Source organism: Schistocerca nitens, chromosome 2, assembly GCF_023898315.1.
Source record: "Schistocerca nitens isolate TAMUIC-IGC-003100 chromosome 2, iqSchNite1.1, whole genome shotgun sequence".
Lineage (NCBI taxonomy): Eukaryota > Metazoa > Arthropoda > Insecta > Orthoptera > Acrididae > Schistocerca > Schistocerca nitens.
In genome coordinates, this window is record NC_064615.1 from 71,761,635 (window position 1) to 71,786,027 (window position 24,393).

Consider the following 24,393-nt stretch of genomic DNA (forward strand, 5'->3'; position numbering starts at 1 on the left):
ATGAACAGTTTGCAGAACAGTAGCTGTTAGTTACATGCATGTGCATATGTACATGTTTTGTCTTTAAATATGTCTGCTTGTGAGATGTCTGCTTGTGTCTGTATATGTGTGGATGGATATGTGTGTGTGTGTGCGCGAGTGTATACCCGTCCTTTTTTCCCCCTAAGGTAAGTCTTTCCGCTCCCGGGATTGGAATGACTCCTTACCTTCTCCCTTAAAACCCATATCCTTTCGTCTTTCCCTCTCCTTCCCTCTTTCCTGATGAGGCAACAGTTTGTTGCGAAAGCTTGAATTTTGTGTGTATGTTTGTGTTCGTTTGTGTGTCTGTCGACCTGCCAGCACTTTCATTTGGTAAGTCACATCATCTTTGTTTTTAGATATATTTTTCCTACGTGGAATGTTTCCCTCTATTATAACCTGTACACAGAAAAACATACACAAACACGTACATGGAAGAGGGTGAAAGTACTAAGAGAAGGAAAAGAAGAAGGGTTGTGAGTAGTACGATGGGGTGGGGGTGGGGTGGGGGGGGGGGAGAGGGAGAAGGGGGGGGAGAGAGAGAGAGAGAGAGAGAGAGAGAGAGAGAGAGAGAGAGAGAGAGAGAGAAGGAAAGTGAAAAGTGAGGTTAGAATGTGCAAGTGAAGAAAGGAAAACAATACATATCCAAAATATGCAGTGCATAAGAGGAGTGCAACAATGACATAAAATTGTGAGTAAAGCAAGAATGCACGGGAGGCAAGAGAAAAAAATATATATTCTCAGTATCTACACCATAAAAGGTAATAACCTGTTATATATTAAACACAACTGCATGTGTACATCAACATATTTACATGCAACAGACACCAAGGGGGAGTCATAGAAAGGGGGTTTTGGGGGGGAGGGGGGGATTGTCAGGGTCATGGGACTGAGAGGTTGAGAGGTTCAGGTAGTGGGATAACAAGACTGAGTAGAATAGTGTGAATATGAGGTATTAATTGGAAGCTGAGAAGGGAAGGGGACAGCATAAGTTCAACAGAGGATTCTTGCATCGTCATGAAAAAAAGTGCAAGAACTAAATGTAAATGACTGGTGGCTCCTAAAGTGTATTGCAGTTTTGACGAGTATGATATCTGGATTTCAATGTCGTACCATTACTGAATACAATGGCACAAATGATAACTTCATGTAGTCATAATTTCATGTTAACATTTGGTTTTAATTGTTTGTAAAATATGAATTAATTGCAGAACTTTTATTTCAGCAGCACTGTAACACACTGCAGATATTATCTCAACCATTTATTAAGAGGTTAAAGTGAAAAGCAGGAGGAGGAGAAGAACGGATCACATATTTCTCACGAATTAGTACAATTGTAGGTCACACAAAAACAAGAAACAGTTATTGGCCAATTTCAACTTTCCAGAAAGTTCTTCATATTAGAGATACAAATGGCAATGACGCAAAAGTGTTACAACAGCACCACTGCAGCCAGTAAGACAGCTTTCATTTTGTTAATACTAAGAGAGTAGGAGCCAAACAGAGGATTACTTCATGTTTCATGAGCTAAATGGAAATCAAAAGTCAAGAAGAAACAGAAAAACTGCTCATGTGAATCAATACAAAAATGCCAAGCGAAGTCTACCAGGATAGGAAAAATAACATGTTTGCTAAAAGAAAATGCCAACAAGCAATATAGGGAACTCATACATTTTCTTTGTTAGAAGAGGCAATAGAAGTCACTCTTTATACAAACACACTGAACACATTTTGAGAAATGTCCTTGGTTTTGTCATGAAGTACAAGTAATAAATATAAGTTATAACTGCTGTGAATATAACCATGTCTCTATTGATCTCAAGCATGTAACACCTGTTTGCAAAAGAAGGAAGTGAAAATATGAGCCACGCACCACATTCTGTTCAAAGTTTTCTACAAACTACCCAATATGCAACACAATTATACAATAATAATCTGTTGGAAGATTACTATGACAGTCTCTATAAAGTAGAAATAATACAAAAGCTCTTAAACATTCACCAACACACAAATTATGTTCAATAATGTACAATTACAACTGCAGGAAGATAATAAACAGAAAGTAAAATATAAGAAAAAGTAGATGTAACAAAAGAAGAAGAGAAAGGGTGAAATTGCTACAAATAAATAACAAACATAATGACTAGAAAACACCACAAGAATATTACAAAGCAAGGTGATGAGGACCATAAAGCAATATACCACATTCACAAGAACTTGGTTTAAAGATCATTAATATGGTACAGGAAAGTATTGGGTAGAGTACAAATAATGGAAGGAGTAAAAGTAATCACAACCCGCATAGAACTTCCTTATCGAACGAACTATCCACACCTGGACAGCTCAGTCAAGTATTGTCTACAAATGACAAGGTTCCCAGTTCAAGCCATGATCATCAGTATTAATCATTCATGTCATCAATAATACCTACTGAAGCTTCCTGTGCCTTTTTTTTATGACTCGGAGGCAGGGCATGCCACTAAAGATAACATGCTCAACTTAAATAGCTGTTTCACAACAGATACCAACAGTAAACCCCCCCACCCCCATTATCAGTTTCTTTGATTTGTGTCAATGGGAATTGTCCTAACGGTAAATATTTCAATGCTGCAATCTGTCTGGCCTTAATCTATGTTAGCTCCTTCAAACGTCAAGCTCCATCATTGTCTCCATGTATTCTTTCCACCAACCCCACTTCATTCTAGTTTCATGTTTGATCCATCATTAATCTAAAACTGTTCTTCTTCCCTCCCCCACAAACCCACATAATCTATTTCACAGTGTCTCACAATGCACTCCCTTGGCCTTCACTAGGCATGCTCACCACTGCTGAATCATAATCCAATTTCTTGCTATCTCTCTAGAACAGAGGTTCTCAAACATTTCCTCTGACAGAACACTTTGAGAATCCTGATATTTAGTGGAACACATTGTTTAGTTTGAGGGTTAATAAAATGTTTAAAAAATGATAAGAACTTTTATTATTCAATGATTAGTTCAATTTTAAATCTTAACTAATAATAAAAGAATCATTAGAAAATTGGAAAACAAGATAATTAGTATCATCAAACTGCCAAAAATAGTTTTTCGCTGAGCACTTAAACACAGTTTGGGAAACCATGCTCTAGAAATCACTCTCCATTCTGTTCACTTCTCCCCCCCCCCCCCTTCCTCTTCCTGTTTGTTTCTCAACCAATCTGCCAGAAACAACCTCTCATCCCACTCTAACTGCAGCATCAGGACAGTCTACCAATGTGAGTGAAAGTATGGTAAGTGATTACCTTTAATCCCTGCAATGCCACGTTAAGTTCTGGTTAAGAGGATTACGGAAGCCAATTGAGTAATGGCAAGGAAAACTCTTTCTATGAAAATCGATAACACACCCTTAATTCAATGGAACTGCAATGGTTCTTCAAGAATACAATTCACAGTTAATTAAAAAACTATCAATACACTCATCTCATATATCTTTAGCCTGCATTGTAAATACAAGAGATCTTTTCCAAACTTACCAAAATGTAAAATTATCAGCACTGAACATTGGATTTTACTTTTCATTTATTTTCAAATATATTCATGCGTAAAATTTATCTTTTAAGTATATTAATACATAATCAACAAATTTTTGATTGTCATATTCATTTCACTCTCATCTGTTAATGGCAGGCTGCTTGTGCTTGCTCAGAAGTTCTCTTTCACATATAAATGATGAATGATTCGATGCATGTATCTTGGGGTGCCTTTCAACTGCTGACTGACCAAAAACTGTTTATCTTCTTTGATTGTAAAGATCTTTAAAGCAATGATATGAGCTACGTCGTCAAATTTTTGGTAAAAAAAGAAGTTTTGATGATCTCCCAGCATAGTTATGTAGTTGCCGCCATTGTTGATACAAACCCTCTAATTTTAGTATGCTGTTTCTCAACTGGTGTGTCAGAAGTTATTAATATTCCAAATAAATCTTTACTTCCCACACATGCTGAAGCGAAGTTAATTTCCACACCCACAAATTGTAAAAGAAACCTATTAATGTTGGTTTGACAGATGATAGTTTACTTTCAGCTATTTCATGCTAGTAATGCCCATACAAAAACATGTAAATTTTCAGTAGATGAACTGAAAACCAAAACACTGGGACACTGCACTTCCCTTGGAAGTTAATGATGGTTGGGATGGTCCATGATGGGTTGTTAACAGGTTACGAATTCTTAATTCCATTCAGCTTGCCCTGGGTTCTCTTGGCCTGGCTTGCAGTCACTGTTCAATTGCATCACCTGACTAATGTGATCCATTCTAAGAACACACTCAGGTACAGAGATTGAAGTAAAAAACCTGTCTACTTCAGGTAATCAATGACTTTATCCTGCAAAAGTAACACTTGTGTGTACTTGATATTTTTTGGGGAAATTTATCTAAAATCCATGTAGCATACCATTAGATAAAAAAGGAACAGTGAATGAGTAAAATGAATGGTTTCCAAAAAGGTAGCTTGGTGACAAGAGAACACTTGACACTGTAGCAATACGGGTCACGAAGTGATCGGCAAGAACTCACTCACTGGTAGAAATGCAACTGTGGAGGAGGAGACCCAGGACAGCTGTTGTCTTTGGCAGCCCAGTAGACTAAGGAGTTTGGTCGAGACTTGGGACAATGAGGTATACGTCCCCAAGGAGGTAATGTAGTGCTTCCACCATTCCTTCTAACTGCCTTTAATTGGCTAGTGAGATTTTGTGCTGAGCCACTTAAAAGTAAGGAGGGCAATTTGTGAAGGACACCATTTGAAACACCACAGGCAATGGGATGTCCTTAATAGGTGTTGCAATGTTTTTCATCCACCATGGTACCATCTGCCAGTAGAGGAGGCATATAGAAAGGGGATAGCAGTTCCAGTGGCAAGGGTGATCATGTCTAAGGCATCACCCACAACCCCGTCTATGTACGCTGACAGACACAAGAAGAAGTTGACAGCAAGGGTATACAACTGTCAGTTTTCTCTATGGAGAGTCCAGCAAGGCAACTGGTCCATTGAGTGGTAACTAGAAAGTGACAGCATCACTGGAAAGTGGTCACTGTCACAAAGATCACTGTGTAGCAACCATTTTAGTGAAGCAACGAGATTTTTTTTTGAGGAGGGGAGGGGGAAGACACTGTAAGGCCAACAACTGAATAGGTGCCATGCATAGTACTACAGTGGGTGGGAGAGCCATCATTGAGGAGACACAGATCAAAATTGGAAAGAAGCTGCTCAATAAAAAGGCCCCTGTCAGACAAAGTGTCTTCCACTACCCACTGAAATCCCAAAGTACGAGAAAAGGGGGCATCATATTAAGATGACCATTTCAAAGTAAGTGCCTTGCCCAGGGGTACAGATGGGAATTCACTCACTGATGACATCTGTATACACCGACATACGGAACTCACCAGATACAGTACAGTTACAACAAAATGCATAAAGAGTTGCACAATGGTTACCAATGAAATGCATTTCTTGGATAGCAACACAGATCACAGAACAGGACATTAGTAGTTTTAGTTCTGGCAGGTGACAGTAATATCCATTGCATTTCCACTGAATCATGTTATGGGTGTCCTGGTCAAGCACGAAAGGGCCAAGACGATGGATCACACCCCAGGATCAATGTCTGTCACCAGGGCTGGGCGGGAGGGGGAACCAACATTGATGAACATATGTTCAGTGTGCAATGGTGTTTTTGGTGCCGCGGTGGTGTTGGAGGACTTGGTGCATCCAGGGTCACCAGAGGATCCTTCTCCTGAGGTTTCTCCTTTTCCACTTTATCGTACTTTAGAGGGTCAGGAGTACACTGTAGGGCTATGAACTGAAGGGAGCAGGCAGCCCTTGGACCCAGAGTTGTGGCTTTTGCAGCCACTGGCTGGTGTCGGGCCACTGGGCTGTCAATTTCTGGGGAGAAGATTCCCTATACAAAATCCTGTCATCATTAGATGCTGTAGGAGGAGGAAGCTCTCTGGTTGGGAGCAGGGAGCTGCTGCACCCCCCCCCCCCCCAAAAAAAAAAAAAAAAAAAAAAAAAAAAAAAAAAAAAAAGAAGAGAGAGATGATGCTGTAGGAACCACAAGACAGTAGAGACAGACACTGAGCAAATTGAGGAAGTAAATATTCAAGATGCTGTCAATGACCTGGCCACAGAAGTAGCAAAAGTCATTACCACTGTGGTAGGATACAAGCAATATTGCTTCTTCTGAACTTCAAAATATGAGAAGGAATCAGATACCTTAAAATCATGGATTTTGCATTCCTTAATTAGGTTAGCACATTATGGGGATTGGGTGTTTTATTATGTATAAAATCCAGCTTTAATGAAATGTCATATTGTGTCATGTCATTCGTCCTTTGTCAAGATTTTCCTTTTGGCACAATCCTGATATAGCAAAATAGACTTACATCTGTCCTTTACACTTGCTTTCTATTTTTGAAGACACGCTTCCTCATGTTGCCTACATAGTATTTAACTATTTCTTGAAGCCAAATATCAACTTCAGTGAACTGTCATGACTTACTTTATATGACATATGTTAAAACTGGCTACAGAACTTAGAGTGAATAAAGAAACAGAAAATAAATCTTACGAGTTCGATTTGGTTGGAAAATATTTTCATAATCTGCCACATTCTTTATGTCTGCCAAAGAAGTTGCATCCTCCTCTGGATCCGTGCCAGACCTGTCTGATTCTTCAATTGTTTTCACATCCAATCTGAAAAGCAATTTTTTTGTACATGTAGTTATCCATTATTACATATTATTAACATGACGTTACACACCAGCATAAGGTATAACTGTACATATAGTGCAAATCAAGGAAAGCAATGGAACGAAGTGGCAATACACACTATAAAAAATTCCTTTACTTTTCACTACTTTACTGTATGTCACTCAAGAATAATCTGAGGAAAAAAACTGCCTAACTGCCCACTGTGTCACACTTTTCAGCTCCCTCCACCTATTTTTAATTTGTGAGAAATATACCAACCCCATGCTGCTGTTAGCCTTAACAGTAGCCTTTAGATGTCTTTTCTCCCACGAACAATTCCAAAAGGTAGTCAGAAATATTTGTTTGTTTGTTTGTTTGTTTGTACACACATGTGTGCAGTTTTGATACACAATGAAATCCAAATGTCACACCAGTGGAGAAGCTAAAACAAAATAGCACATCCCATTCATAAAGTGCAATATCATGCAGTAATTCAGCACCATCAAAAATATTGCAGCTGTGTCAGGATAATCCAGATGAATTCTTCAGCCTTCCATCTGGTTTGGGCTGATATCAATACAATATTACTGCTGCTGCCTAAAACAAATTACTGCCCAGGACTCCACTTCATCAATGGGATACACCATTTGTATCTAAATTATTATTATTATTATTATTATTATTATTTTTTTTTTTTTTTTTTTTTTTTTTTGTGGTTTTAGGGCACACAACGTCAACGGTCATTAGCGCCCTGACTACTTTAGGAATGCACCGCGAGTCACAAGTTTAAAACAGCAACGAAACGGAAAACACGATGAAAGACATACTGACAGGCATAGGATTAAAAAAGAAAACAGCAGAATCAAATGTCCTTTGAGAGGGTTGTCAAATTGATAAAATGAAGAACGCGAGCAGCTGCTCGTGGGTCATCCGCTAAAATGGCTTCTACAGTACATGGCAGGCCAAGATCAAGACGCAGGGTGTTAAAATCCGGACACGACGTTAAAATGTGGCGGACCGTCAGCAATTGCCCACATGGGCAGAACGGCGCCGGCGCAGCCGTCAGCAGATGGCGATGGCTGAACCGGCAGTGGCTAATTCGCAACCGGGCCAAAACTACCTCCTCCCGCCGAGAAGGGCGTGAGGAGGACGTCCAAGCCACGGGAAGAGCTTTCAAGGCCCGAAGCTTGTTGTCTGGAAGTGCAGCCCAATCGGCATGCCACAGCGATACAATGCGCCGACAAATTACCCTGCTACAATCTGACGAAGGGACACAACAAGAAGCTGTCCGAGGCTGGAGTACCGCAGCCTTGGCCGCGGCATCTGCAGCTTCGTTGCCGGGGATACCGACATGGATTTGTATCTATGTTAATGTGGTGCAGGGACTGCAGTGTGTACCAAGACTGCAGGCGGCACATAACTGGAGAGAAACAAGAAATTCATTACATTACTTAAGGGTTTTTTTTTAAAATGATGATTACAACTTTATGACTACGCCTTGTGCCTCATTCCAGACTGATAACTAGAGAAGCTTTACATGAAGGAAGGAAATAGTCTGTCCTGAGCTTGTTAACAGAATCTTTTCATATTTTTCCTGTGCTGTTCAATGTGTCCACAGAGAATGATTCTAAAGAAAACCTCCAACACAATGGCTGTAGTGAGATTTAAACTTTTTCTGTTCACCTTTTCCTCACTGTACCCACCACTGATTGCTGAAGCACGCATATATAGGTTATGGTAGCTGAACGATTGTCAAATTGACTAGCTCCCAGCAAAAGGAACCCAAAGTGCACTGAACTCTAACCCACATAATACAGGTTGCGCTCTGTAAGGAACTCGCAATTTGGTAATATTAAGGAGTACAAGTGAAGCTAATAGAATTCTTCAGAGACAAGGGAAACGACTCTCTGAGAGGGATGCGGGACTTCCAGAAGTACAATCACAGACTTTCTTTACAAAGTTAACTGTGGTAGAAGTGTAAAGCAGTGGTGCAAAAATCTTTTAATGAATTGCCGGAAAAATCTTTTATACCAAAACAGTCTTTACATCAGTCATTAACCATATTGCCATGAAAATCAGCTTATAAACGAAAGGCTGAGATGTAAATTCCATATCCTCAAACTGTTTTACAAATAACCATGTTGTACTTCCTTATTTCAGTCACTGTACGAACAAAAATGTAAAAAATAGAGACAAGTGATTATACAAGTGTAGTAAGATGGCAAATTCAAGTTGTATGGTATGTGTGTTAAATTTTGCATTGGATACACAACAATATAGCAACTTTTCTAAGCAGTCCGCGAATGATTACTGGGGCACAGAGGTGCCCATGCAGCTGACTATAAAGGAAATGCAATGGACAGGCTTGAACCTACTAAATACAATGGAAGCTTCAGAGCCCAAGACAGCCGGATTACCTGCCCCCCCCCCCCCCCCACACACACACACACTTCCAGTTAAATATTCTCCATTCTTGCAAATGCTCCGCCCCTAATCTCTATCAGCCTCTGTCCTCCATCTGATTCTCTGATCCTTCTTTCATTCGCACCACATTCTACCAACCTGCCCTTGCACCAGATGTACACTCCACATCTTATATCTTAACTCTAGCCTACTTCACTAGTATATACCTTCCATTAACTCTTATTCTTTTCTACAACCTCCATCTACTTGAGCTGCAGTGCTGGAAGACAAAAGTGGCTTTGGGGATATAAAAGTGTATGTATGTGTGTTTTATGGCCCATATAATTGCTGTCATGTAACTGAAACTGTACACTAATGTAGACAGAGTATAAAACAAACCACTACAAATAGTTTTTATTACTGCAGCAAATTTAAACTACCACCCCATCAACAGGAAAGTACCTAATGGCATGCAATCAATGACGTATTGAAAACAACAAAATTTGTACACTCACCTTGCTTTTGCTACATTGAATGGTCGGTCTCTGCTAAAGCTCTTTCTCACAGTTTGGCCATGCACAAATGGAGAGTGGAATGCAGTGGGCTCACCTCCAAATGGTTGCACCTTACTGAGGTCTACAATATGTAGAATGACGTTTGTCATTTTAATTGATGCACCAATCAACTGGTTCTGGGCTAATGCTATATCCTGGATTTTCCCCCAAGGAATAGGAACAGTATCAAATATTTGTGTTGGCTCCCAACCATAAACTCTGAGTGACTCTTGTGAACCAGCAAACAGGCACTCTCCATTTTCACTAAAGGAAATACATCTGTAAAAGAAAGTAACAATGTCCTGAGACCACATCACCATATAATGAGAAACTGCAATTATATCTCTAAAACCAGTATACCTGTATACCACAAGCAAAATACAAATGATAACCATTTTCATTTCATTAATACACCACAACTATTTGAAAGCAACTGATAAAAAAAAAGCCTGCCAAACACACACACACACACACACACACACACACACACACACACACACACACACACACACTTCAGTAAAATGGAAATGACACTCGCTTCTCCCAAAAAAGTAGCATCCACCATAAAATCCTTAAAATTCTATTCTAGTGGTTATGATAACATATCAATGAAGTTAATCAAAGTATCTTCATGTTCTGTCTCTGGTCAGTGAAATGTTTTCTGACTGGCTCAAATGTGCTGGAGTTAAGCCTCTTTACAGGAAGGGGGATAAAGAGATTCAGTCAAACTATCAACCAGTTTCACTTTTGCCGGCTTTTCCAATAACATCTGAAAAGGTTGTGTTCAAGCATCTTCTTAAGCACCTGACCGAAAATAATATATTGTCCAAGCCACCGTTTGGGTTCCTTAAGGGTTCTGATATAGGGAAGGTTATTTACATGTACAGTGAGAATGTACTTCATTCATTAGCTAACAAACTGTGTCATTGCAAAATACCTGGAGTAAGCAATCAGACTTCATCTTATTGGGAATTAATTACATGCAGTGTTCCTCAAGATTCCACCTAGGGTCCATTGCTTTTTCTTATGTGCGTTAGTTACCTCTAGTCTGTTACAGTGCCAGATGCTAAGTTTGTTTTGTTTGCAGATGATACAAACATTGTAATAAATAGCAAATCAAGTACAGATTTAGATATAGCTGCTAATCAAATTTTCACTGGCATTAATAAATTGTTTATAGCTAATCCACTGTCAAGTAACATTGAAAAGACCCACTATATGCTGCTCAGAACTTTTAAGAGATTTCCTTCACAGTATGTGTGATACATGAGGACATGCAGACAGAAGGGGTCAACAGTTAAATTTCTGGGATTACAACCTGATAACAAATTCAGTTGGGATGTGCTTAAACGTGTTTGCAATGTGAATGATATCAGATGTAGGAGATATAAATATGAAAAAACTTGCATACTTTGCCTGGTTTCATTCTATTATGTCATATGGGAGCATATTCTGGGGTAACTCATCAACCAGTCAAAAGTTTTTAGAATGCAAAATCAAATGGCTCTGAGCACTATGGGACTTAACATCTGTGGTCCTCAGTCCCCTACAACTTAGAACTACTTAACTCTTTGGAGCACGGTGGTATACATAGTATACCACCTTTTGAAAATTTTCTTGGCTCTTTGCACAGTGGTTTAACTGCACGACCACCACTCTAATATGCTCACCTAGTTCTCTACTTATCAGACAGATGGCACTCACTGCCTATAAGGAATCAGTTCCCGCCAAGAATTGCATAGATTACAACTGTGAAAGCTGCGTGCTGAGTTGTGCATGGTTTTTGCGTGTGAATAGTGGTTTATAACGAATTTCTTGTTGCGCCTGTGTTTTTTCCATATCTTGGACGTCACAGCTACGGTATGAACCCATGTATACATTCATATGCACAATCTTCCGTTATTTATATACAATTTATTTTGGTGGTATATTATTTGTACCACCGTGCATGTAGCAGTATTCTATTGCATTTCGTTTCCTAGTATAAAATTCGAAATCCTCCGCTACAAAGTTTAGTTTTTAATTGTGTTGTGACTTATTTTAGCTCTTTCTCCATTTTGTTTTGCTTACGTATTCTTTACTTGGATTCAGGCTGTTGTTTGAAAATGAAAATGTCAAGAAGAGGCTTACGAGATGAAGAAATCGAACGATTATTGTGTGAAATTCCATCAGACGAGGATTCCACTGTTGACACCACAGATGACGAATCTGATTATGAAGCAAGCATTGTTGCGGAGGCTATTGTGTCGTCTGAAGGCGAAGTTTCAGAGAGCGAGGAAGAAAGTGAGTCCACTCCGCCAAAACGCGCTGCTGACACAGCGCCAACTTGGGGACAACAATTCAATGCTACCTCAGGAATGCAGTTCGACAGTGAATCAGGACCAAGTGCTTTTATTAGGGACATTGATGATCCAGAACCTATCGATATATTCGAAAAAATATTTCCAAAAGAGCTAGTTGAGCTAATCGTTTTCCAAACAAATTTATATGCGACGCAATCTGGCAAGTCTTTCACTCCAACAACTGACAATGAAATACGAACTTTCCTGGGAATCAACATTTTGATGGGTATAAAGCGTATGCCAGCATACAGAGACTACTGGTCTAGTGCCCCAGAACTTCATGATCGTTATATTGCATCTCTGATGGCAGTAAATCGGTTTGGATGGTTACTGAGGAACATTCATCTGAATGATAACACATTGCATCCAGAAAAAGGACACCCAGGTTATGACAAACTGTACAAGCTGCGACCAGTGATCAAGATACTATCTGAATCTTTTTCCAAGTGTTACCAACCCAGCAAACACCTAGCAATTGATGAGTCAATGATCAAATTCAAAGGCCGCAACAGTATGAAACAATACATGAGAGATAAACCCATAAAGCGTGGTTACAAAGTGTGGATGCTGTGTGACAAGACCTCTTACAACTTGAAATTTGATATTTACACCGGAAAAGTAGGTGACACAGTGCAAACAGGCCTTGGGGAGCATGTAGTGCTGAGTTTGTCCTCTGAACTCGTAAATAAAGGCCATTATCTTTATTTCGACAACTATTTCAATAGCTATAACTTGTTGGCTGGTTTACAGCAGAGAAACATATATGCCTGTGGGACAGTTCAACCAACAAGGAAACATTTACCCAAATTAAAAACAGACAAAGAATTAAGCAGAGGTGAATTTGACTGGAGGGTCAGCAACTGTGGCATCCTCTACTTGAAGTGGAAAGATAAGAGAGCTGTTCATCTCCTTTCAAATTTTCACAGTCCTGAAGTTACTACAGTGACTCGCCGTGAAAGAGATGGTTCACGCATAGAGCTACCTTGTCCTCAAGCAGTGATGGATTACAATGCACACATGAACAATGTCGACAAGTTCGACCAACTGAAAAAATCATATGAAATAAGCCGGAGAAGTAAAAAGTGGTGGCACCGAATATTCTTTCACCTGCTTGATGTCAGTATCGTCAACAGCTATATAATTTGGAAGGAACTAGGCGATAGAGAAAAAATGACTGCCAAAGTCTTCAGGATGAGTATCCTGCAAAGCTTAGTAACCCAGAAAACACCATTGAGGCCATCTAGACTTCATGAGAGTCAAGTCCACGTAAAGAAAAACAAGCCATATGTTTCCTCACGCCAGCGTCTCGACAATTCATCCCACCAGCCAGAGCGTACTACCGCCAGACGTTGTGCGAAATGCAGTACAAAAAAGAAGCAAGTGCGCACTTTCTGGATGTGCGCTGAATGCAAAGTGCCTTTGTGCCTTAGCAAAACAAAAAGGTGCTTTCAAGATTTTCACAAAAAGGAATAAGAAACATATTTTATTTGTAAGGTTTGTAATTTGATTTTGTATTGTAAATGACCAATTGCCAGAAATAAAATTATTTTACATTAATTATACTAATTATTACTGCTTAGAGTAGAATTTAAAGGTGAGTTACAAGCACAAACCAAGATATCTCAAAAACTTTAGGTACGGCCCTAAGTGGCATGGTGGTATATTATATATACCACCATCTAAAACCAAAATCAATACAATAAAAAATTTTAATTCATGTTTTCCTTTATTAGCAACCCCACCAGACATAGAAAATGCATGTTTTATTAAAAAATTAATTAAACATAAAATCTGTGCATCAAAGAGTTAAACCTAACTAACCTAAGGACATCACACACATCCATGCCCGAGGCAGGATTCGAACCTGCGACCGTAGCGGTCACGCGGTTCCAGACTGAAGCGCCTAGAACCGCACGGCCACACCGGCCGGCTTTTTAGAATGCAAAAGCTTGTAATAAGACTCATTTGTGATGTAAAATCAAGAACATCATGTAGAAACCTATTCAAGGAGCTGGGTATTCTAACCAATGGTTCTCAGTATATTTATTCCTTACTAATATTTGTTGTAAATAATGTGTGTTGATTTCCAACCAACAGCTCAACACCAAGTATCAATGCAAGAAATAAGAACAATGTACATAATGACCTAAAATCACTTACCTTGGTCCAAAAATGGTTCCAATATTCAGGAACACACATTTTCAATAAATTGCCAGCAACTATTAAAAACTTGATTTCAGATAAAGCAAGGTTTAAACTGAGTTTGAAAGACTTTTTGGTAGGCAACTCTTCCTACTATATAGATGAATATCTTAACAGGAACTGTTAGATAAGCCTTCAGTTTTGACACCACTTGAACTCAACAGTCAAGATAGGTATTTTGAGCAGGGCATTAATTCTGTAAATATTAGATGTTCCAGGTACTGTTTGACAGTCTCCTGACAAAATATCAGGGAAATGAGAATTATATTCAAATCATCTTTTTTTATGTTGTATTTTCTGACATGTTCCACACCCACAAGAATCTTCTCATTTTTGGGTCTATGGAACAAAACCTGAATCTAATCTAATCTACAAAACTTGTTCATTGGAGGTCCAATAAGTTTCTTACCATAGACTTGAAAATTTTCCCCTTGTCTCATGAAAACATCACTACTTTTGACATCTCATATTGTTATTGTAAACCCACAACAGGCTTAATGAATGTGACTGTGTGGGAATTCATTAAGTTTTAATCGCTTTTTTTTTAAGAAAAAGGGCTATATAATTAATTTTTTATTCATACATACATGTCTGCAGTCTTGTTGCACACTGAAAGTCTCATACCATAGTACTTTAGCACTCACTAGAGGAGTCAAAATAAATGGTGTTGTCTATCTCTACTTTATCAATGGGCTGCATCACTTTGTTTGGCTCCTCTAGCAGCATGCTATGGTACTTCTACATGGAGGTTTCAGTGGGTAGCAGAACTGCACATATGTAGCTGCAAGCAAACACACAGTGTACACCCACTGCTGTTGTAATGCCACTGGAAATAGGCTCTACTGAATACATAAGTATTTTGTTGTTACTGTAATGCTAATGATGCACAGGCAGACTAAAGCACTGAAAGTTTTCAGTAGTTTTGTTCATCAATGTGCTAAATGTTTAGCCTAAGTAGTGCTTATCTCCAACTTCACTGGAATGTTACTTTCTCTGTCTTACCTGTCATACAAATGCGGCCTTGCCATTGGTGCGTGTTTTGAAAATTTGTGAAGATGTTTCAAGTTCTACAGTGAAACACATACAGAAAACTATCAAAGAATGATGGGAAACAGATTTTACTTATGTTATCCTACCTTTAGAAGATGGTATTTGAATGTATATTGCATGCCCACTGTTCATCAATTTTAGAAACCACACATACCTGGAACTTAATCTTTTACTAAGCAATTGTTAGGATACATTCAAGCTACAACCTACTTACAGTCTGGTGTGTGAAATTCAGTGCAAGTTGCTGGTTAAGTTTGTCACTAAGATGATTCGCAACCAGTTAGGCTTCAGTACAAACATACCTTCGCAACAATAAGCAACTGAACTTGAGAAGATATTTTATTTTCTGCAGAAAGCAGAAACCAGTTACATAATAACAGATGATGAGGGATACATTGAGTTCCTTGTTAATCTTGTGATGAACAGAGTTGGTTGGTTGGTTGGTTGTGGGATTAAAGGGACCAGACTGCTACGGTCATCGGTCCCTTTTCCAAAACTTAAAACACCCACACAGAATAAAAACGACGATGGAAAGGATGACAGATGACACAAGACAAGAAAGACTTAGACGGAGACCACACAAAAGGAATTAAAATCACACAGAGTGTGACAGTGGTTGGCCGACCATAGAGACAAAAAGGGAAAGGCCAACCACCGAGAGAGACATTAAAAACTCAGTCTAAAACCGTAGGCTAAATGCCAGACTCAACACAAAAAAGGACAAACACTTAGAGTAAGTGATAAAAGCCCCCTGCCCGAATAAAACGCAAAACTAAGCCTGCCATGGTAGTCATCTGGTAAAAGGGCAGGGAGCGTACCAGGCAGCGCAAATGTCTGCCTGAGCACAGCTAAAAGGGCACAGGCCAACAAAATGTGGACCACCGTCAAAGCCGCCCCGCAGCGACATAGAGGCAGGTCCTCATGGCTCAGTAAATATCTGTGCGTCAGCCGGGTGTGGCCAATGCGGAGCCGACAAAGGACAACAGAGTCTCTGCGAATGGGTCGCATGGATGACTGCCACACAGTCGTCGCCTCCTTGACAGCACGGAGTTTGTTAGGTGTGGTCAGATCGCGCCATTCAGCATCCCAAAGCGCAAAAACTTTGCTGCGTAAGAATGCTCGTAAATCAGCCTCCGGGAGGCCAACATCCAGCAATGGTTTATTGGTGGCCTGTTTGGCCAGGCTGTCAACATGTTCATTGCCAGGTATCCCAACATGGCCTGGGGTCCACACAAAGACAACAGAGCGGCCACAATGGGCAAGAGAATGGAGGCACTCCTGGACAGCCATCACCAGACGAGAGCGAGGGAAGTACTGGTCGATGGCTTGTAAACTGCTCAAGGAGTCGCTACAGATAACAAAGGACTCACCTGAGCAGGAGCGAATATACTCTAGGGCACGAAAGATGGCAACCAGCTCAGCAGTGAAAACGCTGCAGCCAGCCGGCAAGGAATGTGGTTCGTAGTGGTCCCCTAGAGTCAGAGCATAACCGACACGACCAGCAACCGTTGAACCGTCAGTGTATACAACGCCAGAGCCCTGATACGTGGCAAGGATGGAAAGAAAGTGGTGGAAGGCCTCCGGAGCGACGGAGTCCTTCGGGCCCTGAGCCAATTTGAGTTGAAAGCAAGGGCAAGACACACACCACAGGGGTGTACGCAGAGGGGCCCAGAAAGGAGGTGGAAGAGGGAAAACCCCAAGCCCGGAGAGAAGCTCTCTGATGTGGCCACGATCGTACAACCCAACCGAGGCCGACATTCTGGGAGATGGACAACCCACTGTGGGAACAGAAGACGATAATTAGGATGCCCGGGCGAGCTACAAACATGCGTAGCATAAGCGGCCAGTAAACGTTGGCGCCGTAACCACAGTGGAGGGACACCTGCCTCTATAAGTATGCTGTCCACAGGGTTGGTCCAGAAAGCACCAGTAGCAAGTCGGATCCCGCTGTGAAGAATTGGGCCCAGCACTCGCAATGCAGATGGGGATGCTGAACCATAAGCCAGGCTCCCATAATCCAGACGGGACTGGATTAACGCCTGGTAGAGCCGTAAGAGGGTAGATTGGTTGGCGCCCCAGCTGGTGTGGCTCAAGCATCGCAGAGCATTAAGATGCCGCCAACGCATCTGTTTAAGCTGCCGAATATGTGGGAGCCAAGTCAATGGGGCATCAAAAACCACACCCAAAAATCGATGTGTCTCCACCACAGCAAGGAGTTCGCTGGCAAGATAAAGCTGCGGTTCAGGGTGAACTGTTCGTCACCAGCAGAAATGCCATAATGCAAGTCTTGGCAGCCGAAAACTGGAAGCCATGCGCTACAGCCCAAGACTGCGCCTTGCGGATAGCGCCCTGCAGCTGACGTTCAGCAGCTGCAATGCCAATGGAGCTATAGTAGAGGCAGAAGTCGTCAGCATACAAGGAAGCTGAGACAGACGTTCCCACAGCCGCAGCGAGCCCATTAATTGCAATTAAATCAGGCACATACTTAGGACAGACCCCTGTGGTACCCCGTTCTCCTGAACTCAGGAGGAACAATGGGAGGCTGCGACTTGGATGCGGAAGGTTCGTTGCGACAGAAAATTTCGGAGGAAAATCGGCAGTGGACCCACAAGACCCCAACCATGCAGCGTAGAGAGGATGTGATGGCGCCACGTCATATCGTACGCCTTCCGCATGTCGAAAAAGACAGCGACGAGGTGCTGACGGCGGGAAAAGGCCGTACGGATGGCTGACTCCAGGCTCACCAGATTGTCGGCGGCAGAGCAGCCTTTACAGAACCCACCCTGAGACGGAGCCAGAAGGCCCCGAGACTCGAGTACCCAGCTCAACCTCAGGCTCACCATGCATTTGAGCAACTTGCAAAGAATGTTGGTGAGGCTAATGGGACAGTAGCTGTCCACCTCCAATGGGTTCTTGCCAGGCTTCAAAATGGGGAAAACAATGCTTTCCCTCCACTGCGACGGAAACTCACCCTCGACCCAGATACGGTTGTAAAGGTCGAGGAGGCATCGCTGGCAGTCCACTGAGAGGTGTTTCAGCATCTGACAGTGGATGCGACCTGGCCCGGGAGCTGTATCAGGACAAGCGGCTATGGCACTGTGGAATTCCCACTCAGTGAATGGGACACTGTAGGATTCAGGATGGCGAGTGTGAAATGAAAGGCTCCGATGTTCCAACTGCTCTTTAATGGAGCGGAAAGCCAGTGGGTAATTCACAGATGTAGAACTGATAGCAAAATGGTCTGCTAAGCGGTTTGCAATGATGTCGGGGTCGGTTCCATTCACTGACAGTGCAGGGACGCTGACAGGGGTCCGATAGCCATAGAGGCGTCTAATCTTGGCCCAGACCTGCGGTGGAGAGATTTGGAGGCCAATGGCGGAGACATACCGTTCTCAGCACTCCTGCTTGTGTTGGCGAATGATGCGGCGGGCCCGCGCACGGAGCCGTTTAAAGGCGATGAGGTTTTCTAAAGACGGATGCTGCTTGTGACGCTGGAGCGCCCGCCTGTGATCTTTAATCGCCTCAGTGATCACAGGCGACCACCAAGGCGCAGTCCTCCGCCGAGGGGACCCAGAAGAACAGGGAATGGCACATTCTGCGGCAGTAACGATGCCGGTGGTGACCGAGTGAACCACCTCATCAATGGCTTCATTAGAAAGAGGCTCAATGGCAGCAGTGGAGGAGAACAAGTTCCAGTCAGCCTTATTCATAGCCCATCTACAAGGGTGCCCAGAAGAGTGACGCTGTGGCAGTAACAGAAAGATTGGAAAGTGGTCACTACCACACAGGTCATCATGCACACTCCATTGAACAGACGGTAAGAGACTAGGGCTGCAGATCGAAAGGTTGATGGCGGAGTACGTGCCATGTGCCACACTGAAATGTGTGAAGGCACCATTGTTTAAAAGGGAGAGGTCGACCTGTGCCAATACATTCTCAATGGTGGCGCCTCAACCTGTTGCCACTGACCCACCCCACAGAGGGTTATGGGCATTGAAGTCGCCCAGTAACAGGAAAGGTGGTGTCAATTGGGCTACCAGCGCCGCCAGGACATGCTGCAGGACATCATCATCCGGTGGAAGATAGAGACTACAGACAGTAACAGCCTGTGGCGTCCACACCCGAACAGCGACAGCCTCTAAAGGTGTTTGTATAGGGACAGACTTGCTGTGAAGAGAGTGAAGGACATAGATGCAGACACCACCAGACACCCTTTCATAAGCTGCCCGGTTCTTATAATAACCCTGATAGCCATGGAGGGCGGGAGTTCGCATTGCCAGAAACCAAGTTTCTTGAAGAGCAATGCAGAAGAAAGGGTGAAGGCTGAGAAGTTGTCGGAGCTCAGCAAGATGGTCGAAGAAACCGCCACAGTTCCACTGGAGGATGACATTGTCCATGGCTAAGAAAGGCACGAAGGGACTGGGGAGGCAGATTACGCCTCCTGGGCCCCTCCTACCACCGACTGACCACCTATGCAACAGCTATCCATCGCGTCTGAGGGACTGGCGAGATCCAGGTCCTCAGCGGATGCCAGAATCTCCACCTCATCTTCAGACGCAGAGTTGGAAGGTTGCGGTGGGACGAGTGCCACCGCAATGTCAGGATTCTTGGGAGCCTTTTTCTTTGACTGCTTTGCGCGCTGTGCCTTTGGTGGTTCTGGCTGGGAGGGCCTCACTGGGTCATTCTCAGGGACGGACGACGACCATGAGGCCCTAAGACTAGCGACCGGTGGTTGTTTCAGAAACTTGCGGGTGTCCGCTTTGGCACTGGGCAAAGCCGGGGATGGAAGGGCCCCAGGGGACCCCTTCCTGGTGAGAGTAGCTAAAGAAGTCTCACGCTTCTCCGGCTGGGAAGTGGGAACTAATGTCCCCGATGGTTGGGGTGGTGTTGCTCCTGAAGGAGATGGAGCAGGAGCAACAGGGAGTGAAGTGCCCCCACAATCAAGGGGGCCGATGGATTCTGACGTAGCAGAGAGCCAGCTGTACATGACGACATGGGAGATGATGTTGCAGTAGTGGCATAGGTTGATGGCATTGGCACAGGATGTAGCCGCTCATATTTCCGCCTAGCCTCGGTGTAGGTCGTGCGGTCCAGAGTCGTATATTCCATTATCTTCCTTTCTTTCTGGAATATCCTACAGTCCGGCGAGCAGGGGGAATGGTGTTCACCGCACTTAACACAGATGGGAGGTGGGGCACATGGAGTATTGGGATGCAAAGGACGTCCACAATCTTGACACGTGATGCCGGAAGTACATTGGGATGACACATGCCCAAACTTCCAGCATTTAAAACACCGCATCGAAGGAGGATATATGGTTTCACATCACAGCGGTAAACCATCACCTTGACCTTTTCGGGTAAGATGTCATCCTCAAAGGCCAAGATGAAGGCACCGGTGGCCACCTGATTATCCCTCGGACCCCGATGGACGCGCCGGATGAAGTGAACACCTCGTCGTTCTACGTTAGCGCGCAGTTCATCGTCCGACTGCAGAAGAAGATCCCTGTGTAATATAATATCCTGGACCATGTTTAAACTCTTATGGGGCATGATGGTAGCGGAAACATCCCCCAACTTATCGCAAGCGAGCAACCTCCGTGACTGGGCAGAAGATGCTGTTTTGATGAGAACTGACCCAGAGCACATTTTGGACAAGCCCTCCACCTCCTTGAACTTGTCCTCTAAAATGTTCCACAAAAAACTGGGGCTTGGTCGACATAAATGATTCACCATCAACTCGTGTACAGATGAGGTACCGGGGTGAATAATCTCCACTGCCTTCTTTAGCCATACGTTCCTTCCATGGAGTGGCGAGGGAGGGAAATGACCTCAGATCATATTTCTTCCCGTTGAGGTTAGATCTTGATCGCTTAGAGACTGCTGGTGGAGGCCCACCAGCGAGAGATGATGTACCACGCTTCATTGCGGGTCATCCGCCCTGATGCCACCCACTCCGACCAGGGGCTCTCCCCACGGGTGCCACCCAGCCACAGCAAAGACCACCTGGCAGGATGGCCTTTGCCGGGAGTCCTGATGCCCCAGAGGGATAGGCATCTACTCCTCGGCATACGTGGGGAGGTAGCAGCTCAGGCATCAGCAGTGCGATCCCTGTGTAGTCAGGGGGGCTACCACCAAGAGGGTACATGACGACCCCACCACAACGGACTGGCTACCGTGCTGGATGTCGGGTGTCGAATATCCATGTATATCACGAGGGCGAAGATGGAAGTGCACAATGGAGGGAATGTATGCTACCCGGAACACACTGCAGCTGATGTGGCCGGACACTCAGTGTAAGTCCAACTCCATGACAATATCGGGTGTGCCAGATCTTAGGGCAAAATGGATTTAAGATGCACCACGTAAGGCGTCCTTCCCCAAATGGTACGCACTAACGGAAAATTTGGAAAGGTAGTGGTCAAACCCCTTAGGAGACCATTACATTAAAGGCCGAAACAGTTGAGACTCCTTTTAGTCGCCTCTTATGACAGGCAGGAATACCGCGGGCCTATTCTTACCCCCGGACCCACAGGGGGCGAAGAACAGAGTCTAGTAATGATAATCAAAGATAGAAATCTAACATTTTGAAGATGGAACTAGATTAATAACAACAAAAATTACAAACTGCAGAAGTTTTTTTAATTGGCAAGGTACATGAAAGGATTGAATGGAAGACAAGTATTCAGAAAATTGTAAAATTTACCAACAATTTTCTTATTGTTTAGATATGCCCTCCCCTTCCCCCACCCAATCTGTTGTCCTGGGTTAACTTCCCATAAACACTTTGGAGACCAAGCCCAAGCAGAGCTCAGGCCACAACTTTGTGTTAAAAAGACTGCAGCCAACTATATGTTGGGCTGTGTTAAAAACATTGCACCCGATTATAGGTTGGGCCACGATTTTCTCAAAATGCGCACCACTTACCGCTTGAAAACTGGACTCACTTTGTATGAGAACAATGTACGGACATCTTGCTACCTGTCCCTTGACTGGTGCTGCCTTATGTTGTCAATTCCTAGAACTATTTCAAAAGAAACAACAGCAAACCTAACAGCTGCTGTTACGTGTGGCTGAGCCAATATATTGCAATGACCCAATTTTGTGTGAGCACTCATAAGGTTTCATAGTTTGCTGTAATTCTGCTACAAATATGTCACGTTTGTTGTGTGAGCAAGAAATTTTGGCATCTCATGAGGTAGAAATGGTCAATAATTCACCTCACACTTATAATTATACTTTCTGTCACCATAATTTTAAAATTTGTAATCTATCTAAGAAATAAAGTAAATATGAAAAATTAATCTTTAAGCTTAGCACTTTTTTAGTATGTATTACTCTTGAAGATACATCAATTACATATGTGTCAGTAATGCTTTAAATAAGGGCATAAATGGCCAGTTTCCTATGCCCAATATTTTTCTAAGTGGCCAGTCAGCAAATTGTTAATCCTCGAAGAGTTCAGCTTCCACCAAATCCTCTTTTCAGGTTCTGAAAGTAGCACGTGTGTCACATGTTGATTATGTCTATGCCCCCTGTAATCATGTAACAACATTCTTCCAGCTGGAGCTGCCAGACGTAGCAGTCATGTGTGCATGACGTGTGTGTGTGTGTGTGTGTGTGTGTGTGTGTGTGTGTGTGTGTGTCTGGAACTTACACGCACTCTACACCGAGATTTATCAGTGCCCTTACACAAATTAAAAGATACAAATGTGAATAAAACATGTAAACTTTCTGTCACACAGTGAGGAGGAAACACACAAAATGACAGTCATTCACTCACTCCCACCTCACTCGCACTGACCCACACAGGTCTTCCTACAATGGAGAAGGTTGAAAGGTGCTATTCCTGGGATCAAAACAGTAAAACCACAGAGGAGCTAAAAGAAAAGCACTGGGAAATGTGACTGCCTGACCACTTACAAAAAAAAAAGTGTGAGCCAGTCACTCTGTTAACACATTAAGAACATCTTCCTAAAATTTTTGGAAACAAGGTGGGCACGTCACAAAATCTTAATACTCCAACCGTATTTGTGTCAGTGTCACTTAAAATAGAGGGCAGGCCTGCCAGCAAATCTGCCGCTGCCCTCTGGCTCGAAAATAAAACACAGTCCAATAAAATGTGGCACACAGTTACCTGTGTACCACAAGCACCGCATGTTGGAGGATCCTGTCGCCAGAGCAAGAACCCCTACATCAGATGGCTGTGGCCTATGCGAAGACAAGTAAGCAGGACCGCACCCCTTATTTGTGGTAAAAAGGAAACACACCAGGGCCATATAATGGGATTTAGTAGACACAGCTTATTACCAGTCACTTCCAGCCACTTGTCTACCCAATGACGCATGACTCTGTAGCTCAACAGCGAGATGAATACATGCAGGGAGATGGCACACTGAACTAACTGAGGATTAAGATTCACCCCCTTGGCTGCTATATCTGCCCTTCCGTTTCCCACAATACCCACGTGCCCTGGCATCCTGCAGGAGGACACCTTCCACAGTCCTTGTAGCCAGAGGAGGGCATCCAGGAAATCCTGAACTGCTTTATCAGCTGGATACAAGTTTTGCAGAGACTAAAGAGCACTCAGGGAGTTGGTATGGGCTAGGAATTTAGCAGGCATGGCACATCTCGTCTGCTCCAGTGCCCTCAATACCATAGCTAGTTCAGCATCAAATACAGTGAACTCTGGAGGTAACAGAATCTTGAGGGCACAATTTGGGTAAAGTGACAGAGGAACCAATGGAGCTGCCCTGTTTAGACCCAACCCTGAAGACTACATCAGGGTTGCCACAAGTTTCCCCACATGAAATTCCCTGATTTCCAAACAAGTTTTAGCATTTTTTCCCCTAACTAATTTTGAGATCTCAAAGGTAAGTAAAGACATGTTGGTTCTACTATGTTCGTTACTGTCGGTTATTAGTCACGGTGTGATTTTTGTTTCAAGTAACATATGAGTACATAGCATACAAACTGCCAGCAACTGCCACAATTTTCTTCTTACTGTCCATAAGTTCTAATGTATAAATTATTTCTGGAGTGCCAAAATGTACTAGTGTGTATCAAATGTCTGTAGAATGCTGCACTGTACAATGGAC

The 24,393-nt window shown here is 42.9% G+C and overlaps 1 protein-coding gene across 2 annotated transcripts in view; it reads right to left on the reverse strand.

The window, feature by feature from the left end:
• Positions 1 to 24,393, reverse strand: part of LOC126235726 (katanin p80 WD40 repeat-containing subunit B1-like) — a 142,799-nt gene that overhangs the window by 95,881 nt on the left and 22,525 nt on the right. For both annotated transcript variants that reach the window (XM_049944501.1, XM_049944500.1), the window contains exons 6-7: positions 9,664 to 9,981; positions 6,624 to 6,748 (exon numbers count right to left, since the gene is read on the reverse strand). In XM_049944501.1, the coding sequence (XP_049800458.1) occupies positions 6,624 to 6,748; positions 9,664 to 9,981 (443 nt within the window). The remainder of the gene's footprint in view (positions 1 to 6,623; positions 6,749 to 9,663; positions 9,982 to 24,393) is intronic.